This window comes from Podarcis filfolensis, assembly GCF_964270895.1.
Source record: "Podarcis filfolensis genome assembly, chromosome: 2".
In the NCBI taxonomy this organism is placed as follows: Eukaryota; Metazoa; Chordata; class Lepidosauria; order Squamata; family Lacertidae; genus Podarcis; species Podarcis filfolensis.
The window spans coordinates 63,153,369-63,176,968 of NC_139605.1; the positions used below are offsets into that span (position 1 = coordinate 63,153,369).

Consider the following 23,600-nt stretch of genomic DNA (forward strand, 5'->3'; position numbering starts at 1 on the left):
AGCAAAGCTAAACTATATGTAGTTCAGGTGATGCTTCAGAAAACACGACTATTTGTTTAATACACTAGCAAAATATTTATTTTTTATAATGACGTAACAGAAGTGAAATATTTCTTTTTGGTGTGCCACAGTAATTGTAGTTAAAGAAAATAAATGGATTAATGGGCTCTTTATACATTTCAATGACAAAAAAGGTTAGCATCAAATTTGAACTGTTCATTTAAACAAATGTAAAATTTATCATAACCACCCCCGACACACACACACACACACACACACACGCACATATTATATATATATATTTAAAGAATTATAGTTTTAAAATCTATAAAAAGTAAAAAATATACACTCAGATCTAACTCTTATTCAATCTTTAATATAAAACTGTAAACATTTATTTACACACAAAAAATGTGTAGTATAGAAAACTGAGCACCCTTTTCGATTCAGTTGTAGGGGGTTTGGAAGGCAGTGGATGTTGAACACCTTTTCACCTGTCCATGACCACAGTATATAAATAAAGCTGAGACAGCAGGCTAGGTAAAGCTCAGGGGAGCCACATCTTATTGCTCTAAAGCTGCAGCAAATGCAAAGCTCAAGTGCATATTCATTTATGAACTGCTACAAGTGGCTGAAGGGCAGCACTTAGCCCTTCCCCACCCAGCCTCCATACTCATAATTGACTGCCAAAAATATTCTAGGCCATTCTGCTTAAAACTGTATCTGAACAAAGTTAAACAACGTATGCCCACAGCTGAAAAAGACATTAGCATTTTATTGGACATCAAAATCTGATTGCAGCATTAGAAACACAAGGGGTTTCATTTTCTTTTGACCTAAATTATATTTAGGAAATCCAACTAGAATTTAGTATTATTTAATTCCTTAAAACCTGCTGTTTTTCAGTGTGCCTGAGGGAGAGGAAAAAATCAGCAGAACCCAGACAATTAAAAAACTATGAGGCGCCAAACACCTCCAATAAGAAAAGGAAGGCACGCTGGTGCAAAATTTCCAAACTGTTCATAAGCCAAGTTCAATTATTTCCATACCTAACCCCTCTCCCTGCCCCTGCATGTGTTCCCAGGCCAAAAAAAATCTACAGAGATTAAAAGACATTTTGACATTTTGGAGCAATTTTTTTTAATAAACCGAGCTCACAAACAATTTCACTCACTCGCTGACTTGTCGAAAATATTAGTAAATTTAACTCTAATCTAATTTACTTATAATATCAGCCATACCAGTGTTTCATTCATTAAAATGAGCCGCCTCTTAGAAAACGGTGTTTTAAAAATATACAAATAATGAGATTTGCTTCAGTTTGGACATTCAGCAGTAAAACCATTCATCAACATGCAGCTTCCACAATTTAACCCCCATCAACAGTCCATCAAGATACAATACAAAAATCTGTTTAGCATGGCATACATAACTACTCATGGGTGGCAAGCATATAAAACAGAACTAATATCCATGTGTAATTTGGGAAAAGATTAAATAAAAGTAGTGTTAAAGCGGATTTTTTTTTCCAAAGTGCACATCTGAGAAAAACACTGCAGATACAGTAAAATATTTCCTTCCTATGGTTCAACTGTTGTATCCCTTATCCGTTTCCCTGTCTAAAATATCCCAAACTCAAATCTTCACACTTTTCTTGTGTAGAGATGCTCCTGAATAGGCCTGAAGAAAATTCTTTGATTCTCAGTGACAGGTGTGATGAATTAAGGAGGTAAACAGTCCTGTTCATTAAAGAACAAAACCAGACCCAGAGTAGGGAACAGAGGTATCTGTGCATCTAAAACAACTTTCAAATTTATTACCTTTATAAACGAAAGTTTAAGGCAAAAGGTGGTTTGTTGGCAAGTAGAAGAATTTTTGGTAACCTGTTAAGAACAATTCTCTCTTTTCCTTGCCCTGCATGGGACCGTCCCTACATATGTATGAAGGGGTCTCCATGAACCGTGATGAAATAGCAGCATCTGCTTCACTGGAGATTAGTCTACATATTTCTAAAGAGATTAAATCACAAAAAAAAAAATTTCCCCAAAATATGGGGGCTCTCACAATGGAAGAACCTTTAATAAAGTATTACGCTTCCCCAGGCTCTCTGTGCCATTATTGCAAAGTTTTTCAGGTTAGTAACAGTTTCCAAGGCACAAAACTTCCTTCACTTGCTTGACCAAAAGTAACAGATCCTGTTCTCGTTGGTACAGCCTATGTGTGGCAACAAAAGATTGCTAATTATAAATGCCCTCTGAATCCAAGAGAAGAAATAAGCTGTGATCAACCCAACATTCTCATTTAATGGATGCTAAAAAGGAGATAGAAAAAGTGCACACTTGATTTTAAGCTGATTCTCCGATTAAAAAAAAAATCATCAAAAAACCAAGAGCTCAGTCTTCCCCCACAGCAGAGTGCAAATTGCTTAGCTTAGTAAGCCATAAGCTATTTAAGGATGAGGTCCCCAGTTTAGGGCTCTAGCAACCTACTGCTGGACAAGTTTTAACACTCAATGATCTTCAGCACAGAAAGCCATCAGCTATTATTATTGTGAACTCTCATATCTTGCTTGCCAAGTATCACTAGAGACTAGAAGAACGACTTCTCAAACTAGAGTAGATTTTGCAAAGAAAGTGTTGCACAATCTTTCCTCAGAAAAAGGTTGCAGAGTGTTAACTTTCACTAGTTTGCAGGTCAAGTTAGAATCAAGAAACCTGTCAAGTACTAGTTGTAGAAACGATTGCCTTAACACTGAGTATTTTGAGTCTTCCTTGCTGGCTTACTTTGTGAATCACCACAGCATGGTTCGCATTTAAACCTTCAACTGAAAAACACTGTTAAAATTGAAACTTCTGAAGGGCTGGCTGGGATGCACACCAAACTGACCAGGACTGTTTCCATGAGCAGTGTTCCAGACCCACTACAAAAATGAGAATGTTATATCCTATCAAATTGGGGCATACTTCTCATGCTGTTAGACCCAGAAGGGAGCAGCTCCAATACATTCCCACTAGTGCCTGTGAATTTTCTCAATTCCACAGGTATTTGGTCCAAAGATAGTTGTAATTAAAAATAAAAGATTTGGGGGGGGGGAATCCCCAAACCTCTTTTTAATGATTCCCTAACAACTCATCCAAGTCATTCATCCATTCTTCTGAAGTCCTGTTTTTCAACAAAGTGTCTATAAGATCTGTATCCCCAGCTAAGTTCGGCAGTCCATTACTACCAGACGGGTTGCTGTAGGCAAAGGGCAGTTCCTGACTGGGTGTCCTCACCGGATAACCTTGACTACAATGCAGATTGGCTCTGTTAGGCAGTTGCTGATTTTGATTCTGGCTGAAAGAAGTCATATCTGGGACACCTTGATTCATGCCTGGCAAGACCTGCTGTGATGGGACTGCCTGCTGGGTAGGAGGGTTTGTCCTCTGCTGGGCACTTATAGATGACAACATCTGTCCAGAGACAGCAGAGTTCATGGACGTCATCGGCCTGCTGGTGTTGAGGCTTACCTGAGGCATTCCTTGCGCAAACTGTTGATTGGTCAACTTTAGGTGAGTCTGCTGCATATGGAAAGTGGAGTTGGCAGTAAATGTCCCTAAACCACCATTCCCTTGTGCCTGGTTGTTCATATTTGACATACCTTGATGCTGCCATGATTGATTTTGGACCCCAATAGATGTTGGCATCCTTGCCATTTGTGGCTTGGATAGGTTGGGATTCAGTGCTCCTTTACTGTGCTGCTGAGAAATGCTGGCAGTTCCTAGGGTGCTCTGTCCATATCCAGCAGGAAGAGCAGTGCCCTGTGCCAAACTGGGTTGTCTTTGTATTTGTGGCTGTCCATTGGCACTTGGATTTGCATGCTGTGGAACCATCTGTGTCATACCAGATGCCATGTTGTACAAGGTACCTCGCTGAATGCTCTGCAAACTAGGATACTGATTTACTCCTCGATCTTGCTGATTGCTGCTTGAGGAGACAGAACTGTGTCCTGTGCCAATCTGGATCATATTCTGAGTCTGAGAAAACATGCGTGGACTACTGGAGTTAGACTGGCCTAAATTATTTACCCCTGCCATTGCTGGAGATGAGCCTATAACACAAAACGAGAGTTTCAACATTTATAAAAACTAAGCAGAACATATCCTCAGTTTAGGTGCAACATTATACATATACTGCAGCATGCAACATTTTGTAGCTGTATTTAGGACTCATTGTCTTGAACCTTGAGAAGTGCCAGCAGAAGGTGACTTTCCTGCCACTGCTACCTCCCCCCCAGCAGCCCCATGAAAAACCTCTCTTAAGAGTTAGGGGGTCCTCTTGAATAAGGTGGTATTTGCAGGGGGATGAGGGCAATCACTAAAATTGGGTGGTGGCACCATTTCACACATCACAAAGCTAGCAGCTAAGAACAGGAATAAGGACTGTTAATTAAACAGAACATTATGGTGCAAGGGCAGAATCACGACTGCCACCTATGTACTGTTCCAAATAAACCTATCTGAGCTGGCTACTTAAATTTAATGCAAACATAGGGTTGCTTGACACCGTCACATTCCTTCACACATGAGCCAAGCCACGCCTGACCATGCATGTGCCCAAACAAGACAGTGTAATTGTAAACTGGATGATACATAGATAAAATCACAACAGCAGCTATTTTCTCAGCTGCTGCAATAACAGTAATTAGGCAAAATTACTAGAACACTGGGAGCACAACTTTGGCTGTACTAGAGAATGAAGAAGCTCTGAGGCCAGGACAACCTCTACCATTATATATGTGTCTACTTCATTAGTGCTGCTATAAAGTCTATAGCGAGGAAGAGGTTGTAGGTAAGAACAGGAGCACTATGCAAGTCTTGTTAACCGCCTAACAAGGCAAGGAAAAAGAAAACAATGCATGAGTTCTGCAATACAGGGGGTGAATTCAAATGAACCACTGATGTGGAAACCTCTGTCCTCATTCACAGCTGTCACTTGCACATATTGAAAAGCTAGCCAATCTGTGTTGGAAATGCACAGTGAATATGCACTAACATGAAAATTACCATCACCACATGCAAAAATATGCCAATCCAGTTTGTCTCATCTGCCACTATCCTAGTACTGAGCCCTCCCAAAATTAACATACTTGATTAAATTGATAGGTAGCAAGTAAGGAAGATTATCAGCTTACATTTCTCTTTAGCAGTGCTACCAGTACTGAGAAAAAAATTAAATCCATCATTTGCACACTTCACAGTAGAAGTGATTCCTCTGTAACTTGTATGGATGCAATAGTTTTTTGTTTTTGTTTTAAAAGGCCAAGCACTTAAATCCAGAGCATAAGATTATGAATTATGGCAGTAAAAGAACATTTTAAAGTTAACTAATGACCAAATCCATAGAAGCTGAAGACACTTTGCTTCTGCACACACCTCTCCTGCTTTCCAGCTAGTCTTTCACAAATCATTCCCACAGTCCTATTTACCTGTGAACTGTTGTTGATATGGATTCTGTGTCTGATCTTGGTATTGAGGGGGCGGTCGTGTTAGATGCCTCTGGAGCTGTTGCTGTTGTTCCTGATGATGCCTTTGCTTTTCCTAAAACAGGGCAGATGCAAGACTGTAAGAAAACACAGCCTAAACTTTGTCATAAACAATGCCTTAATGTAAACAGCAATGTTGTATATAGGTTGATTGCTGTCTCAAGCAGTCTACAATCACGTTAATAACATCATAAAAACAATTAAAGAAAAAAATGCTACTGCTTAGTATGTAAGAAAAGCAAGGCTGATGTATACACTAAAATAAAACATAGCAGAATATATCACAGAAGGTGCTAGAAAGGGAGTCATATCTATAAAACAATGAGCTCCACTCAATAATAAACTGACATTCCACTAGGCAAACTGCCTAGAAGAATTTGAGAACAGTTAAGCCTTTTTATCTAAAACAGAAGGGAATGTAGAATAACAGATTTTGCCTTTCACTGGAGTTCTTCACAGATTTTTGTGCTGTAGTTCCTCTCTAGTAAACATGCTCCAAAGTAAAGGAAATGCGGTATTTTGAGGGACTCAACATCCACATTGCAATGCCTCCTCTCAAATAAATTTATTCAAGGGGAAGAATAGTGTGACATTTTAATCCTGAGGAGGTTCATTCATCATGTTCAAGTACAATGAAAACATTCCTTTGGAATTCCAGCAATACATTGCTGTACAGTGGTACCTTGGGTTACAGACGCTTCGGGTTACGCTTTTTCAGGTTACGGACGTGCTGAAACCTGGAAGTACCGGAACAGGTTACTTCCAGGTTTTGGCGCTTGCGCAGAAGCACTAAATCATGCTTCACGCATGCGTAGAAGCGCCAAATCATGTCATGAGCGTGCGCAGACTCGGGGCTGCAAGTTGCGAACGTGCCTCCCGCATGGATCACATTCGCAAGCCAAGGTTCCACTGTACCTTCATTTTAAATAAATATGGTAGTACAGTATACCAGAACCATTTTTACACTGCACTGTGGGGGCTAGAGAACAGAATCTGGCCAGATCTCCCCCCACCTCTCACAGGAATAATTTAACAAGTGGGCAGCACTGCTCTCCGGCTCATTATTTGATGTCACAATGTCATCAGGAGAACATTTTTTTCCCATAAGGTCTGAAATCAAACTGCAACAAACTGCCTTTCAAAACATTTCACAAGATGTGACAATCTGCTCATCAATGGATTTTGCAAAGCACTTTGCAAGAGGCTTATCAAGCCCTGACAATCAGCTGATAGGCGGGTCCTGCCAAGTGCTTTGTAGAGCTACTAAATACTTTTTTGTTTAGGCAAGCTTATCCAGACATGTAGAAGCTGCTGAGTGTTTTAATTTCATTTTAGTTTATTTATTTTATTTTTGAATGTTTTGGATACTTGTTTTTAACTGCGCTTACTAATATTTATTGTTTTATTCTTTTTGTAAACCAGTTTGAGGTGCTATTACAATCCTTTCTTTCTAACGATTTTTTTTTACATTTTTTGCAAACCTTGGAGATCCATTCAAGTTTGCTGTGTGTGCGGGGGAGGGGTTACCATTTTGGTTGCATAAGAATTCATATTTACCTCTGTGCTTTGTCAGGAGCTAATGAAAGATATCAGTGAGAGGAGAAAGGTGGTATGTGACTTTTTCTCTGTAACACGTGACTGTAATCCCCTCCATTTTTGTCTGTTTGCTTGTGGAGCAGGAAGAGTCTTCAGTATTATCAACAGGCAGAACTGAGCTGCTCTTATACAATCAGCAAAACCTTATTTAATATACAATAATCAGGTAACAGGAAGGAGTTCATCAAAATAATAAGACAAATACAAAAAGGAAAAGTTACACTTATTCTGATGTCCCCTACCTGTTCAGCAATTAGTTGCCTCTGCCCCATTATAAACTGTTTCTGTTGTTCCATTAACAGTTGTTTTTGTTGCTGTTCCCTCTGTTTCTGCTGATCTAGTAGCATTTGGTGCTGCTGCTTCATTACAGCTGCTTGCTGCTGGCTGTTGAGATAGGCTGGATTGCCATGGTTACCTGCCATGGAAACATTGGGTGACTGTGCATTCACACCAGAGCCGGGAACAGAAACAGGAATGCGAGGAACACCAGCAGAAGGATTTTGATCCTACAAAAGCAAACACATAAATTGGATGGAAAGCCTGGAATTCAATTTGGGAACACAGGATTAAATCTATGATTCTGCTTCTGATGGAGGACTTCTCATATATTCATAGCTATCTGCCAAGAAGTGATGCTCAACGTAATTTTAGTTTTGATTGAATTTTACTTTTAGTTTTGACAGTGGCGTAGCGTGGGGGGTGCAGGGGGTGCGGGCCGCACCGGGCGCAACATCTGGGGTTAGGGCAAATCCATGGGTTAGGGGGCGCAAATCCACGGGTTAGGGGGCGCAAATTACTTGCCTTGCCCCGGGTGCTGACAACCCACGCTACGCCACTGAGTTTTGATTGAAATTCACTCTCTTATTATGATGCCACCTTTGTGCAAAAGCACAAACCAGACAGACCACAGAAGCATATTTCCATACATTATGAAGTGGGTGAGGAAGTACAGGTCACAGTCCCTCTTCACCACCTGTGGGAGCCACTTACCAAAGAAAAATAGGTGTGGCTTTCACTGCACAAACACACATCACAGACTTACATACACACTGCACAAACACACATACAACACATATCTTACACAACACATGTATGTGCGTGCGCACACACATACACTCCCCCCCCCATTCTTCTCTCTCCTAGCAATTAGGCTTTTTCAAGCCCAACGGCTAGAGGAGGACTGCGGTGGTGGCAGCAGCAGCAGCACAAAGATCACCCTTTCAAAAAGTCTTTAAAAGTGACTACTGTTCTGCTTTCAGCAACTATTACAATGTAGCAAAGAAGATAAATGAAAGTACAGCAAGCCTGTCTAATAAAAATCTTCATTAAATTAAAAGCCACTTCTGAAGATGCAGCAATCGTGCATACTAACAGGGATATTGAAACAAAACCACACAATGAAGTCTGAGTCTGTTAATGTCTAGTGAGTGGTAAGCCAAGATCCATGAAATGGCCGCATGGGGCAGCAACCATCCAGTGACAGGATTCAAGGAACCTCATTGTGAGAAGAAGCCCAAAGGGCATTTATAACCAAGAGAATTCATTAAATACAGCACTGAACAGAAACACAGCACACATACTTTCCAATAATAAGGAAAAGATATTGATTTCCTCTATGGGTTGCGCTCTCACTGGGGGAAAACCCAACATTCTGATGCAGTTTAACAGTACCCACTATAATATATGTGATCTGGTACCCCTGAAGTAAGCCACTTTTGCAGTATAACTTACATTGCACTGTAATAACAGTCATATTATTCATTAAGGAGGTGGAAGCATTCTTTAAGCAAATTTCTGGTGGCTTTTTAGACAATTTACACCAGAGATAGAATGTATCTCCTCACTGGTCAAAACAGTTATCCATCTTCATTAAGAGGCATGTTTTTTCTGGCTCTATGTTCCCATAAATATGCTGTGTGAGGTTCAATCTTTACCCTTGGATGATTTCAAGGAAACGAAGACTAATAAAGCCCTATATGCAGCGTTAGAAACTGAGATATGAACGCTAAGAGCTAAATGGCATCTTAAACCTAGGTTATGGGCACCGCCGCAATGGAGTGTCTAGGCATGCTTTTTTATAACAAGAATACAAAGCTGAAAATGAATGAACTGCAGCTAAAATCTTATGTTCATTTTTCACATGGTCTAGTCCTCATCTTAAGACTGCATAAAACAAAACCACACTTCCCCTAATATTCTTATGAGGGTCCCTTCTCCAGTCTTCAGAGTAACTAGTAATATCACATAAGAAACTTCAATCCTAGTCATACTTATTCAAACAAAATAATCAGAGCAATAAAAAGATCTCCTAAAATTTAATTAGATCCTATTTATCAGATCTTGAAGAACTGTACCCCTGTTTATAAAGATCATTGCAGTGACTATTTTGGAACAGAAATAGTATATTATCAAGGCATTTATCTTTTCAGAGAATATGCGAAACAGTATGTTTCTTTCTCAATTAAGACTGTTGCTATTTGTCATGTCCATTGTACTATTTTACATTAAGCTCTAAAATATGCACCTTACAATGGAACTACTTTGCATGGCTGCTCTACTTATTCAGCCCTCCTCATTTACTATTACCAAACCTTCTACTTCAAACACTTACCTGGCTGTGTGGCCCTAGAGGTCTATAAGCAGTATTTCCAGACTTCTTCATTACAAACATCCCATTCTGCTCATCGCTCATATGAGGCAGAGTGGGTTGCTGACGCTGCTGCATGTATGCCAACATTGGAGACTTGTTCTGTCCAGATACTGTAACTCCTTGACCGCATTCTTTGTAATGTGAAAGAGGTTTCGTATTCCCATAGTCTAGCACAGAGTTTTGACTAGATACAGAGTTCTGGTTTAAGCTGTTTGGCTGATGGCTTAACATATTTCCACCATGATAATTAACTCCAGCCCTTGGAGAACTCTTGTTTGGCATACTAGACATCATGAGTTTCTGGTTATTGAAGTCCTGTTGGTAAACTGAAGGGCTAGTGGGATTTTCCATAGTGTATGAAACAGCTAATGGACTGTGTGAAGGTCCAGACTGCTGCCAGCTAGGAATCTGGTTGGGTTGATGGACTTGCTGTTGGTTCTGCAACAGCTGATCTCTCTTCTGCTTAGCAGCTATCTGTTGAAGCTGTTTAGCAGATGACATCTCTTTGGCACCCCCTGTATTTTGACCAGATAACAATGAACTAGGAAGAGGCCTCTGAATATTCTGAGACTGGCTTGATTGCTGCATCATGGACTGGTTGGAATTTTCAGCTACTGACTGACTGGAAGGCTGAACCATAGTTTGAGAATTACTAACTGATGGAGAAGCAGCACTAACAGAAGAGGTACCAATGAACGTTGTGCCAGCAGAAGTAGATCTGACTTGTGGGGATCCCATCTGCTCTTGTTCAAAGTCTGCTGGGGAAAATTCAGTCTTGATAATGATGTCCTGTGGTAATGGAGTTTGTGCAGCTGAATTTGAAGCATCAACATCCTTCTTTTCCTCAAAGTCTTCTGTAAATAGATCTTTCATATCCTCATCAGGCACGGATCTGTTAAGTTCATCAATGAGCTCCTTCCACTCTTGCTCATTAAGGTTAAGATCAGACATCAAATTATTCTGAGATATTGAACTTCCTGGTCCCGTAATCATACAAGGAAGGTCATCTGGTTCTTGTTTAAGCTCCTTGTTAATAACCATAGCAAAGGGGTCATCAGCATCACTGTTTCCATTCAGCTGAAGGTTCGAGTCTGGCAGACACTTTTTGTTGATGCCATCTAGACCCATGGAATGTTTTCCATTAAGCTGTAAGGTGTCTCCACCAGAAGATTTGCTGTCAAGCTGGTGCAGAGGTGATGCAGGAGGGATTCCATTAGAAGAGCCACTCAATCCAACAAGACCATCATCATGACGCAATTTCTTGGGAACAGAAAACATGTCCCCATAGCCATTCTGCTGGTCGCCATTCTGCGGTGAAACGGAACTATCAAGTTTCCTTTTGACTGTTTCATGAAGCTGCTGAAAGAGAGACAGTTCTAAATTAGTTTTATACCTCACACCAAGTGCCATTTGGGTTTTTTAGTCTAGAAATCATTCTTTTAGCTACCAAGCATCATCGTTTTCACTGCAGTTGAAAAATTGTAGGGAAATAAAATCCCCTTTTCTTTAACTACTTAAAACCATGTGATTTAAAAACCTGTTTGCTTTGGAGTTACAAAAATGCAACAAGACTTGCATCTTTCAAGGTAACACCTAAGGCAACCTTGGATATCTTTCCCCCACATCCCCCTGACAATGCTTTGTTTGCCTGGGCTCAGCCTCCAACACCATTATGAAGTATAACCTGGGAACTCAGTGAAAAGTCTGAAAGCATCTGAGGTTACAGAAATGCTGAAGCAGCTTTAGACCTGATCAATCCCTTGGATGGGAGAGCACTGGAAGCCCCATATAATAAAATAAAATAATTATACATAAATGTTTTTAGAATTTACAAACAATGTACCTGTTAACTCTAAAGGGCTAATGCTGCAAAAGAGCATGTACATGCAACTCCCACAGGGCTGGCCTGCATTGCAACACAAGGCAGCCATGCAAGAGCTGTCCAACAATTCACGGCTCTCTTTGCCCTTCTACTCAAACAATTACTCAGGCTTTTACAGTAGAATATACAGTTGTAATAGCACTTCACCAGCACAGCAGGTCATGGCAGCACAAAGCTCACCACAGAGCAAACAAACTACAGGTGATACAGTTTGACACACACACACAAAAGTTGACTGAGGATAATTGCTACTATTGCTACTCACCAGAGTCTAGTATCAAGCTGCATTATGCTCCTCAGAAAATTCGCCACTCAACCAACCTATGTTTTTATGACTAATAAGCAAGCATTTACAAATCCACACTTTAACTTCCAACTTTAAAAAGGAAGAGAAATGATTCAGAGTAGATAATATTCCTCTTCAAAATTTTATTATAATAATTGGGGGGGGGGGGAGTATTACAAATTTGCAGCAGACTAGTGTTCCAAAAAATATAAAAACCTTAACAGAAGCAATTACAGCTCTGTCTACCTCAAAAGACTGGGTTTTCACCTCAGAACTCCTGAAAGCACTAGACTTTAAACATTCAACCCTTCCTCCTGAGGTAAGGTGTAATTTTATACCAGTTTATTTCAGGTAGCCCCAAACCTGAGAGGACTGTATTTAGTGCGAAATATTATATAACAGCAATGGAAGCTTGCACTCAACACAAATCTCATCAATTGACCAATGAAATTGGCTTATTCAGCAGGAAATTGAATTTCATACTCCCTAGGTATTGACCCCCCATTTTACCCCCTTGTGGACATTTTAGCATCTCCAGCATGTAACCAATAATCCGTAGAACTTCACCAGCAAGTCTTGTCTGCATGTTTTGGAATTGATACACCATTAAATCTATTTAGAAAAAGTAGCAAAACCAATTTAGCTTTGCTTCCAAAACTAGAATTATCATTCAAACTTCTTAATTCAGGAACATATTCCTATAATGTGGGTACTTTTTTTAAAAAAACCTACTATTTAGTGGAATGCAAGCAATAATTAGTAGCAAAACAAGATGTGGTACAGTTCTGGAAAACACAATGTACGCCTATATTTAAGAATTGCTTTAAGGACATTCTAAAATTCTCTATAAGAGGCCTAGTTATGTGGCACAACAGGGAATGCAGAGAAATTCAGTGGAATTTGGCAAGCGTTTCAAGTAGTGTTGTTTAACTGATTAAACTCTTATTCAATTTTCACCTATATGCTATGTCAGTCCTCCTTTACCCCTTTTCCTTTGGTTATTGTTTTATTCCTCCACTGGATCAATATTTATCCCCATTTAAAGTCAACTACCTTCAGTTGGAGAGAACCTTTGGGTTCAAGGGCAGAATACAACCATAATAAATAAGAACTAAGAAGATATTGAACTTCCTTTATTTTCAATTATCATATTATTTGCATTTTGGTGACCCTCCTGCCCATCAATAAAATATTACTACCTTGTAATTTTCCAAACCCATGCAACAGTATTTTCAGTGAAACGCATATAAGAACACGTAAACATGCATTACTTTCAGTTACTATTAGATTTTCGGAGGCAGACCACATTGCTGACCTACTCCACACAATTTGTAAAATCAACTTTTGCTATGTATTTTCACTTCCTTAGTCTTATCTGACTACAAACTAACTGGTCTATGTTCCTATAGCACAAGATGATAAATTTACTAGTGAAGATTTTCTTCCCACACCAATTGCATTTGACGATCCATGCTCTGTTCATGAGCTATGATGCAATTTCTTATTTTGTAGTGCCCTCTAGATGTAACTAAAGGAAACAGCAAGTTGTTTAGCCCTTCAAGTCCACAATGTGTTATTTGTTCTCTGGTACTATCCTCAAGCTACAATATTAATAAGTAATCTCTTCTCCCATGAATCAGTTGCAAAATCAGATTTTCTACCAATTTTTAAGGTAATGGAATCTTACCTACTACAATCTTACCTTGGCAAAAGAACAAGAGTTGTGACATCTAATATATTAACAGATTGTTTCTGCTATAAGCTTTTGTGGACTACTGCCCACTACACACACAAACACTAAGAAAAAAACAACAGTGAGGCTAAATGGTCACAAATTCAGTCTGTAGCAGGACTGTTCTTTTCTCTGCAGCAAGCTAACATGGCTACTCCTCTGGAAGATATTAAGTCTATACAGTCCGAGTTGCATTCAACACTGCGCAAGGGGATTTGCACTTGCACAATGAGACTTCCCCCTCTTCTCACTGTGCGCTCCCAAAATCTGATCTGGAGGGTGCTCCAACCTTCTGGGGCAGATTTTGAGGGGGCATGGGGGGCTGGAAGGAGAGGAGGAAAGTTCCACTGTGCAGGTCTGCTGGGTGAGCAGAACAGCAGCATTGGATACAATCTACATGCTGCTAAAGAGCTTTAGCACACAAAATACTGTAGAAAAATGCTGTACTGTATACATATTAGAAGAGAAAATAAAAACCTCTGCCTATCCTAAGTAAACCTGCCCTAAGAAGATAAAAACTATTTTAAAGTATAGCCTGTGTGTAAGTAGTAGGGGCAAAGTCCTATCATCAGAGTCCTCTAAAAAAGAAGCAAAGTCTGTCAATATTTAAGACGGAGGCAACTTCATCCATTTTTCTAACTCTGCGTTGTAAAGAGCCTTCCTTTTTTGTGGTTATACAAAACTACAGTGAGTCAGTGAAATATTGGAGATTTGTACTGATATAAGTTTTTTGTGAGCAGCCTGCACTAATTTGAAATGCAACCATTGATCTAAAGGGACATGTTATACAAAATCATTTTTCTACTAGAATATCACTTTAGCGCAATGAAGTAATATTGCACTTTAACATTGGGACAAATGCATATTATCTGTTTTGCTAGGTGCAAAAAGCTTACAAAGCTTCTACATGTGCCCATATGTAGAAAAAACAGGTACATGTGCCCTTGTCACAACTTATACTTTACTGTTCCTACCTGATACTGCCATCTAGATGTGAAAACCATCTTGTGTTAAGTGGCTTTGAGGAAGCATCTTAGGTCAAACGTCTTAACTGTGATTTTCAAGCCAGTTCAGATGGTGCATTTTCCTGCTTACTTGCAAAAACAATTGTATATTCACTCTAGTTCTAGTGGCTGCTTTTGTGAGCTGGGATTTTTGTGCCACTTTACTAACTTTTCAGACCTTCACAACTTGTCACCTGCCAGGTGCTCACCAATCCCACTATACTGCAGTCTCTGTCAGACAGCCAAAAACAAGAACTTGATGCTCCTGGCACACTGCCAAACATGTCCACATTTAGCTTTGTGGCTTGTATAAGCCTGATTTAAACATCATAGTACGGTAGTAATAAAAGAAACTGTACTTGCCAAGTTTCCCCTTCACTATAACTCTTGAAAGGAATTCTATTTCAAATCATACAGCTACAAGTATAGAGTGAACTCACCTGCAATAATTTCACTTAAGAATGAGCTACTGTATAATAATAAATAAATCTTATACTACTAGTAACAAACTCATTCTCTAGGGCTGATCTGTATGCAGCAAAAAAATATACCATTCACCCACAAGAGGGTGCTATCAGCTTACTTGAGGGGACCCCCCTAAGGGAGCCAAAAATACTCTCCAAAAACACACAATAAGGACTGAGCGTCCTCAGTGGCTACAAAATGCTACGGGTCAGCAGCAGAAAGGAGAATTCTGGGAAAAGAAATAGCTGCCTGGTACTCTACATGGGAGCACTCCACACTGTTGTGGTTCTCATTTGTTTTTCAGTGTTACAAAACTATTTCACTGTAAACTTAACACAAACAAAGAAAGAATGCAACAGTGCGTCACTCTTAATTAGTCTCAGTTTAACCAAAATACTGTGAACATCACGATAGTGTTCTATGACTTTGCACATGCATGAACTTTGTATTCCATTCTTTAAGAATCATGTATTTGGCAGTTTACAAAAAATGGGCAAAATCTACACTACCGTGTACAGCTCTCTCCAAAGAGCAGTTTACAACAGTTTGGCAAGTGAGTCAGATAGCAGCTCCACCAAAGTATGTCAAGGCGAGAAAAACCTGTTCTAAGATGAAAATTCAAAGGAGAGGAAACAACTGGAAAATAATTTAATACTATCTGCCGAGATACTACATCCTGTTGATCAGTTTAATTGATGCCAGACAATTACACTGAATTAAAAATTAATTAAATTATTGTTCTAGCAATATGTGTATACTCAACACCCTGATAAGTCTTTCTAAAAAATATTCTATTCTCTGCTTTCTGAACAGAATAAAAAGGGAAATACTGGACAATTTGTCTGAAGAGCAATAAAAATGTATTCATCTGCTAATAACAGTGTTCATAATTCCTTTATTTCCTACAAGAGTACAATTATTATTATTATTTATTGAATTTATATACTACCCTATACGCAGGGGTCTCAGAGCAGTTCACAATATAAATTATCTCCCCTGATCAAATGTTATTTGAACTACAATAGAGATCAACAGTTTTCTAAAATATTGTAAATATAAAATATTTTAAAATACCTATTTCTATATTCTACTTATTTCAGTTAACAGCACTGAAATATAAGCAGATTCAGAATCATGTTAACAATTTGTTCCCAATGCACAAACACACAACGACCTATCTGAAGGAAAAAACAAATTTGAATGGACTTTAATGATAGAGCCTTTTTTCCTGAGCTCAAGCTATTAGTGAAGTGCCGCATTTTTCCGTGTATAAGACTAGGTTTTTTCCCTTAAAAATAATGTCAAAAATTAGGTGGTGTCTTATACTCTGGACCACCTCCCCCCATTTTCTTAAATCTGAGTCCCCCAAAATAGGGGGCATCTTATACATGGGGTCATCTAATAGACGGAAAAATACTTTAATTCACAGCTACAGTAGAAACTTTTTTTCTATATCAGAACTTCTGTAACTTGTAAAACAAAACGCTAGCCTGTCCACCTCTTTCAAAGTCGAACAGCATTACTAGTTGCTCTGAGTGCTTTATATCTCAGAAAACACCATTACAGTAAAATGAAATGAGACTTGTGAGAAGACAGCATTAAACTGCCAATAGCATACAGACCAGTAAACAACACCCTACCTCAACTTGTTGTGCAACAAGTTAATCAGCTTGTTAGCAGAAACTTCTATCCAAGCACTGAAAGCAATTGTGTGTGTAATCCCACAAAATGGTCTGCAGTCATTCCAACTCCACACCTTGCATTACTTCAGGCAGCCAAAGCAGATTTTAGGCATGCCTGGAAGGCAACTATCACACGGCTTACAGGCAATGTAACTGTTATCAGTACTGTCCTGTCTCTAATCAATCACAAAATCTCCCAATCAGGATGAATACAACTGCTTGGGGCAGTGAGACTGCCTGCAAAATTTCTGGGTCCCAAGTTCACCTATGTATACCAAACCATGGCTCCCTGAACTACAGAAGTGAGTAAGGTCAATGACAGACCTCTGACGAGAGAATACCCCAGAAACATGTAGATACCGCTATTTTGTTGGTAAGTGCCTACATGTAAAAGGGACAACACTAATTTCAGAACACACAACAGGATCATCGCCATTGCGAGAGTACTTTAATTAAAACTTGTTTATGTTTCAGTACACTAATAAGCAATAAAAGCAAACAGTGTTCTTGTTGACAACATACAGCTCTTGCCTGCAAGTGATGCAAGTTGACAGTACCAACAGTAGTACGAGGAAAGGATATATACTGGCTAAATTTTTAAAAGGTGCTCACAATCTTAATAAACACAGAACATAATTTCCATAGGGTTCAACCCTAATGTGCTCACTGGAGCTCTGCTGGTGCTTGCAGCCACTTGTGTGCCTTGAAAAGCTGTTTCAGAGTGGGGAGGGAGGGCCTCCAGAAAAGCAAGGGAAATGCTAATGAGAGATGCTGGGGCAATGAGGAATCACTGCAATTGCTGCTCCTCTCTCTTCCCACAGCAAGGAACCTCTGCTGGATCTGTTCCTTGCCTCAACATAAACAAGGGAGGGACTTAGATTCTAAGTTCCTATGAGTGCAAGTCCACATCTGGGGTACTGCCACTACCTGACTACCAGAAGTGGGGAAAGGTGATATTCGCCAATTTCCTCTTCCCATGCACTCCCTGTGCCCCAGTAAAATCTCTTCCAGAAGGCTGGCGTATCCTCTGAAACAGCATGGGAGGTGGATGGACTCATGTCACTTTCATGAACAGAAGAAGCCATTCCATTTGTGGAAAGGCAACTAAGGATGTAGGGTTTGACATAATTTTCAGTTGTGGTGGTATCTTATTCATTGATAAAATGTCCCCAACTTCTGCTCATTACCACACTTAATGGTAAAGCAATTTGGAGTTTGACTGCTCAAAAATAGGGGCAGATCCATCCACATCACTTCCAGCAGTGCTTAAGAATATTGTTTGGTTTGAAAGAAAAACCTTGATGGTGAGAAATACCATCAAGCATATAGTTTGCACATTAGTTCCTTGTTGCTAAACCAGAAAGGGCGGATAACCAGATTGTATGGTACTTATAGCCGTATAAGTGCTTTTTTTCTGTTAAAATATAGATTGTAGATCATCTAAAAATTAGAAGTTTAACCCATACTATATGGTCACATTCTGTATGGTCCAACTGTTCAAAAGTAAGCATAAAGTTGTTATTATCCACCCTTCACCCTAACATCTCAGGGCGACTTACAACAATTAAAACACAATGTTAAAAACAGTTAGTCATTAGAAGGTCATTAAGAGGTCTAATCAGGCTTTTCTTACCCTTTTGCTTTCCTTTTGGCATAGACATCAACACCTGAAAATAATCAGGTGATGTGGAAATTCAAAACCAAAAGGCTTAAGGGAAAATACTAGAGCGGGGTGGTCCAATGCATGGCCCTCGAAGCCTTTTTTGGTGGCCCTCAGCAATATTTGATGCCCCCCCCCCAGCCCTCATGCAGATGTGCTGTCTTTGTGGGTAAGCAAGGCACTGAACTTTGGGAAGGAGATGTGAGGGCTATAGGACCCTGCCAGAGACTTGCAACTTGCTTACCCAGCTTTGGAAAGGCAGCATCAGGGCTACAGGGTGTAAGTGAAATATTGGCATAGTGTACAGGAATTAGATGATCCTCAGGGTCGCTTCTAACTCTATGGAAGATTCAATTGCTCTGCTTAACACTTACTTTTCTGACAATAAAGGGTGGAACCCAACACTGCTACTCAACAACTTCAATAATCCTAAAAAAAGCTCAACAACTTTGGTCGGCCCTCATGCATGTTCACTTCGTCAAATCTGGCCCGCTCTCCTGCTTTGAAAAAAGTTTGGGCACCCCTGTACTAGAGCAACAAGGAATCACCTTCTTCTACCCACTGCAACTCCACACCCCTAAATGTTTTCTGGCGGTCTCCCAAACCTACAAAGCAGTTTTTTAGCGTGTGTGAGGACTGCAGGGTTAAAAGAGGGAAGTGAGCTCCAGTTGTGTGAGTGGAAATCTGTTCTGTTCATGCACTGACAGCATTGGATACAATGCAAAATATGTATAAAACAGAAAGGTATAGAGTTATGTTTTATGTTCTTAGCCATTTTCCTTTCTGAAGTGTGTATTTTAAAGTGTACACTTTGAAATACAACATAAAGTTTAAAGTATCAAAGAATTTACCAAGCTCTTCTTACAAAGTTTTGAACAACCTTCTATCTGGGACACATACCATTTAAGACATTGTCAGATCACAGGGCCTTCTTACAACCTCACTGCCAGAAAAAGATTAAAGTGACCCATCCTTCTGACTATGTCCTAGCTCTGTCCAGCCAAATTCTAAAACAGACAAATGACTAATAGGGCAGGCAACTCCTGACTCTACCAGATGCAAAGATCACAACCTAAAATGTCATAGAAAGGGTTACCTGGTTTGTTCCTTTTCTCATTCCCTAGCTTACTAAGGGTATTAGTATCATTTTGGATGCATCTTTCAGATGTGTTGTTAACCATACTGACCTAAACAGCTTGGCAATTCACTTTAACTTTACTAAAATAGTTAACTTTCTTTGTTTTCAGTATCACTGTGAGCTCAGGCACAGAAGAAATTCAAGATTAGATATGTCAATCTCTTGTATCAAGAATAAATAGCAATATATTACAAGGAATGTGAGAGATTTTAATTTTTACTTTAATTTTTCTAGCCAAATATTCAGTGACCAATAAAGAGAATACTTCTTCCTTCCCACTTAATCTTACCCACTGGAGACTTGCCAATAGCCACTGGTGATAAAACTGAAGCATAGATTAGTAACATTTTATCTACCCTAAAGGATGAAGGCACACAGTTTTTAAAATGTACATTTTGTAGGAAAAAATAACATGTTTCAGTGTCAGAGGCAGTATATCTATAAATACCAGCTTCTGGGATTCACAAGTAGGGAGCTCTCTGCTGCACTCAGATCCTGCCTGCAGGCTTCCCATAGGCTTGGACACTGAAGAGAGGATGCTGGATTTAATGGGCCTTGCTTATGAAAAAGTGCTACAGCTCTATTATTAATGCATTCGTACAAATGCACTTGGGAGATAGCTTAGATGATTATTTGAAAAGAACTAGAAGAGGAACCAAGTCCAGTGCTTTGCTAGAAAATTAATGTATTGTACATTGGGGGTGGGGATTCACTGGATAATCCCCAACCATATTGTTCCTGCTGTAATTAATTTGGTTTTGGTATTTAAATGATAAAATATTACACCTAAAGAAAGGAGCAACGTTGGAAAAAATATGCCCTTTGGATACAATCTGATATATGGTTGCTTATTTTGACTTAGGGGCTATCTACAACTAATAACATAAGCAAACAACTTTCCCCAAAGCATGTCCTTCTCTTCAAGGCTGCTAAAATGCAACTCAGATTACAATGTTTATTAATAAATTCTAAGAATCTATTAGAAATACACATTCAACCCTTACTTAAGACAATGAAAATATGCTTATGTGATGTTTCTGAGTCTTTACCCATCCTTTCACAGAGCTATAACATAAAACACAAGTAAGGGTACATGAGGAAAAATTTGGAGAACTAAAATCCCAACAAATTTATAGTATTCTACCTCTCCAGTGTATCTGCAATTATACTTCACTATTTCAACACAAAAGTTACGGTCAGAAAGTATATCTTCCAATTCCAATAGGAGTCCAAAATTTTGATACTTATTTGGGAGAGGCCACAGCACAGTGATTTGCCTGTCTAAAAGTCCCAGGTTTAAATCCTGGTGAAATAATCACAGAAGTTAATACTAGGAAAGGCCTCTACTTCAGACCTTGAAGCACTGGTGCTAGGCTGAATAGACAGTTGCAGCTTCATTTTATTTTTCAGTTGTGATCAAAGCAGCGTTCAAAATTTGCCAGGCACCAGGCACATTTTGCACCTGGCTAACGGCCACTTGCGACCAAGTGAAGATGCCCGGGTGCCAGGATGGCGCCTGATGTCTCCACCATCTGGAGTGCATGCCTGGGCATCCTTGGATCTTGACTGTTTTTACACACTAGCAATTCTATCTACTATATTTTATCTGCACAATCAGAATGAATTTCAGGAGCCAGAAAGTCATATTGAAAATTATTACTTTTGAGCAGTCTACCCCCAAAATGGCAACTAGGCATTATGTTTTGGCAAATGTAGCCCTGGTTTAAGGAACCATTTGGCACCTAGCTTATATATCTAAGTTTCTAACACTGGATCAAAGGCGAGCAAACCCAAACTCAAAGGCATCATCTCAAAGTGAACATGAAACATAGTCACCTACAGCTGTTTGGGATTACTCACAACAGCTTTACTGTTTCTTATTTGTGGCTTTCTTAACACACCATCTAACTTTGTGTGATTTTTCTACACCTTGCTTCAGTCCCAAAACACTGACCTGATTCTATAGGGAAAGTTAGCAAAACCTACCCTTTTACAGGGAAGACAGGTATTATCTTTACATCTTTAAACCCACAGCAGGAAAAGTCATAAGCAGTCTTCTTCATTTTCCACCAACTCATACACATGATGTGGTGGATTGAGTCACTGGACCAATATGCTTAGAAAACCAGAACAAGCAGGCTCCAGTATATGGAGTAAAATTCTCAATTTCTGTGTATGCAGACATTCCATACCAGTCTCCAAGTTGGTCCCTAAACCCCCATTTAAAAACTCTTCATACTGAAGCTCCCCCTCTGTTACATAGCCAGTATGGCAGGGACTAGGCCAGTTGCTCACATACAGTAACCTATCAGACAATGTTGCTGTGAAAATAAAAACAGTGTCTCCCATGTGAACCACTCTAAGATCCTTGGAATAAAAAACAATACATATATAAAAGGGAGAAATACAGTCCTTATTTTTCCTGCCAAACAACTATCTGCACAGGCTTGTTACACTGGGCATGAGCAGAGCTTCAAGAACATTTCACAAACTTGCCTGCCTGCCTGGATGGATCATTCTCATGCCACATTTCGCTGTAAAGCCAAGATATAGCAACGCTAAAGGAAGTAAAGAATCGCATTACCCTTTATTTTGCTCAGAACAGAACTGGAAGCCTACCATTTCTTACTTTTCCTACATACTTTGCTAGAGATCCCCGCTTTTTCGTTAATGACTATTTACATATGTACGCTGCCTTAATAAGCTGGAAGAGAAGAGACTATATATATTTATATATATTCCGGGGAATGGGGTAGATGGAATCAGGAGAGCAAACAATCAAGTTTCTCTTTCATGCACAGCTGGAGCGGCCCGAGGAGAGGTGGAAACAAACATCCTCTTATCTTGTTCCCAATATGAGGAACTCGAGCTCTGAGGGAGGCCTCAAACCTCTCCAGCCTCATTAAAGGAAAGTTCACTCCAAGCTACGACTCCTTTCTGACCACCGGCCTCAGCCTTCACGGCCCTACAGGTCCTTTTCAAGGGGTGGCGCAGATTCCCCCCGGCAAAGCCCCAACCAACCCCGGGGCCCGCCAGCTGGGACCTTACCGCGATGAGGGCGCTGCTCCGGCCGTGCTGATGCTGCTGCTCACCGCCCGCGGTGTCGGCATCCAGGCCGTTGACTCCAGGCCTGTCGGGAGGAGCGGAGGTAGAGGCAGAGGAGCCCCCGGAGCCCGGGGCCGGAGCAGGGGGAGGCGGCTGGGACGGGGCGGCCGGCGGAGCGGCTGCCGGGGGAGGCAGAGGCGGCTGGCGGTGCTTCCCGGCCCGCTTGGCCTTGGCCTGCAAGCAGCGCTGGTGGAGGGCGAAGGTCTGCTGGCGCTCCAGCTCCAGCCGCTCCGGGGACACGGCCTGGTAGCGGGACTCGCAGGCGCTGTGATGCCGCCGGCACAGCTCGATCCGCCGGCGGAGCCGCTCCATCACCGCGCTGTGTCGCGGAACCACGAACTCCGCCATGGGGCAGGGGGGCAGGACCATGAGCCGAGGGCGAGAAAGGCAACGCGAGAGACCAGGCGGCCGCTTCACTCCGCCATGGCTGGCGGCCAGAGACACCGGGCAGCCCTCACAGCCTCGGCTCTCTTCCCCTGTAGTCGTCGTCGTCGTCCTTCTCCTCCTCCTTCGCTGCTGCCGCTGCCGCCACCCTTTACAGGCCGGGGCCGCCCCGCCTCCTGCCGGGAGCCTGGCGACGCGCCGCCGACTTTCCCTCACTCCTGCCCCGACCCCAGCTCAGGCCCGGAGCCACCCAAGCCTCCCGCTTTCCATTGTTATCCGCGCCTCAGTCGCCGCCATCTTGAAATTGTTTCACCCCTTTTCCTCCCTCCCCTCCCCCGCCGAGAGCCAGCCCCAGCGAAGAAGGCGGAGGAGTTTCCTATGTGGTGCCTGACGTCACGGCCCCGCACTCATTGCTCACGGGATTTAACAGACAGCAGGGCAAGCCTATCGGACGCGAGATCGGAAGAGGGGTGGGTGGGTGGAAAGACGAGG

General features: G+C 40.9%; 1 protein-coding gene and 1 long non-coding RNA gene across 3 annotated transcripts; one reads left to right on the forward strand and one right to left on the reverse strand.

Annotated features, from left to right (window-relative positions):
• Positions 1-51: 51 nt before the first annotated feature.
• Positions 52-23,551, reverse strand: MAML1 (mastermind like transcriptional coactivator 1). Of its 2 annotated transcripts, none has more exons than XM_083591961.1 (5): positions 22,668-23,551; positions 9,732-11,126; positions 7,363-7,626; positions 5,468-5,579; positions 52-4,090 (listed from the first exon to the last, which is right to left on the reverse strand). In XM_083591961.1, exons 1-5 carry the CDS (start codon positions 23,091-23,093, stop codon positions 3,111-3,113), a joined length of 3,177 nt encoding a protein of 1,058 aa, XP_083448087.1. In that variant the 5' UTR covers positions 23,094-23,551; the 3' UTR covers positions 52-3,110. The 2 variants fall into 2 exon arrangements, with proteins under 2 accessions (XP_083448087.1, XP_083448086.1); XM_083591960.1 differs by having other exon boundaries at positions 9,732-11,129.
• On the forward strand, positions 6,968-13,752 carry LOC310752225. Its single transcript, XR_014542875.1, has 2 exons — positions 6,968-7,793; positions 7,961-13,752. It is a non-coding gene; the product is annotated as an uncharacterized lncRNA (long non-coding RNA).
• Positions 23,552-23,600: the final 49 nt, after the last annotated feature.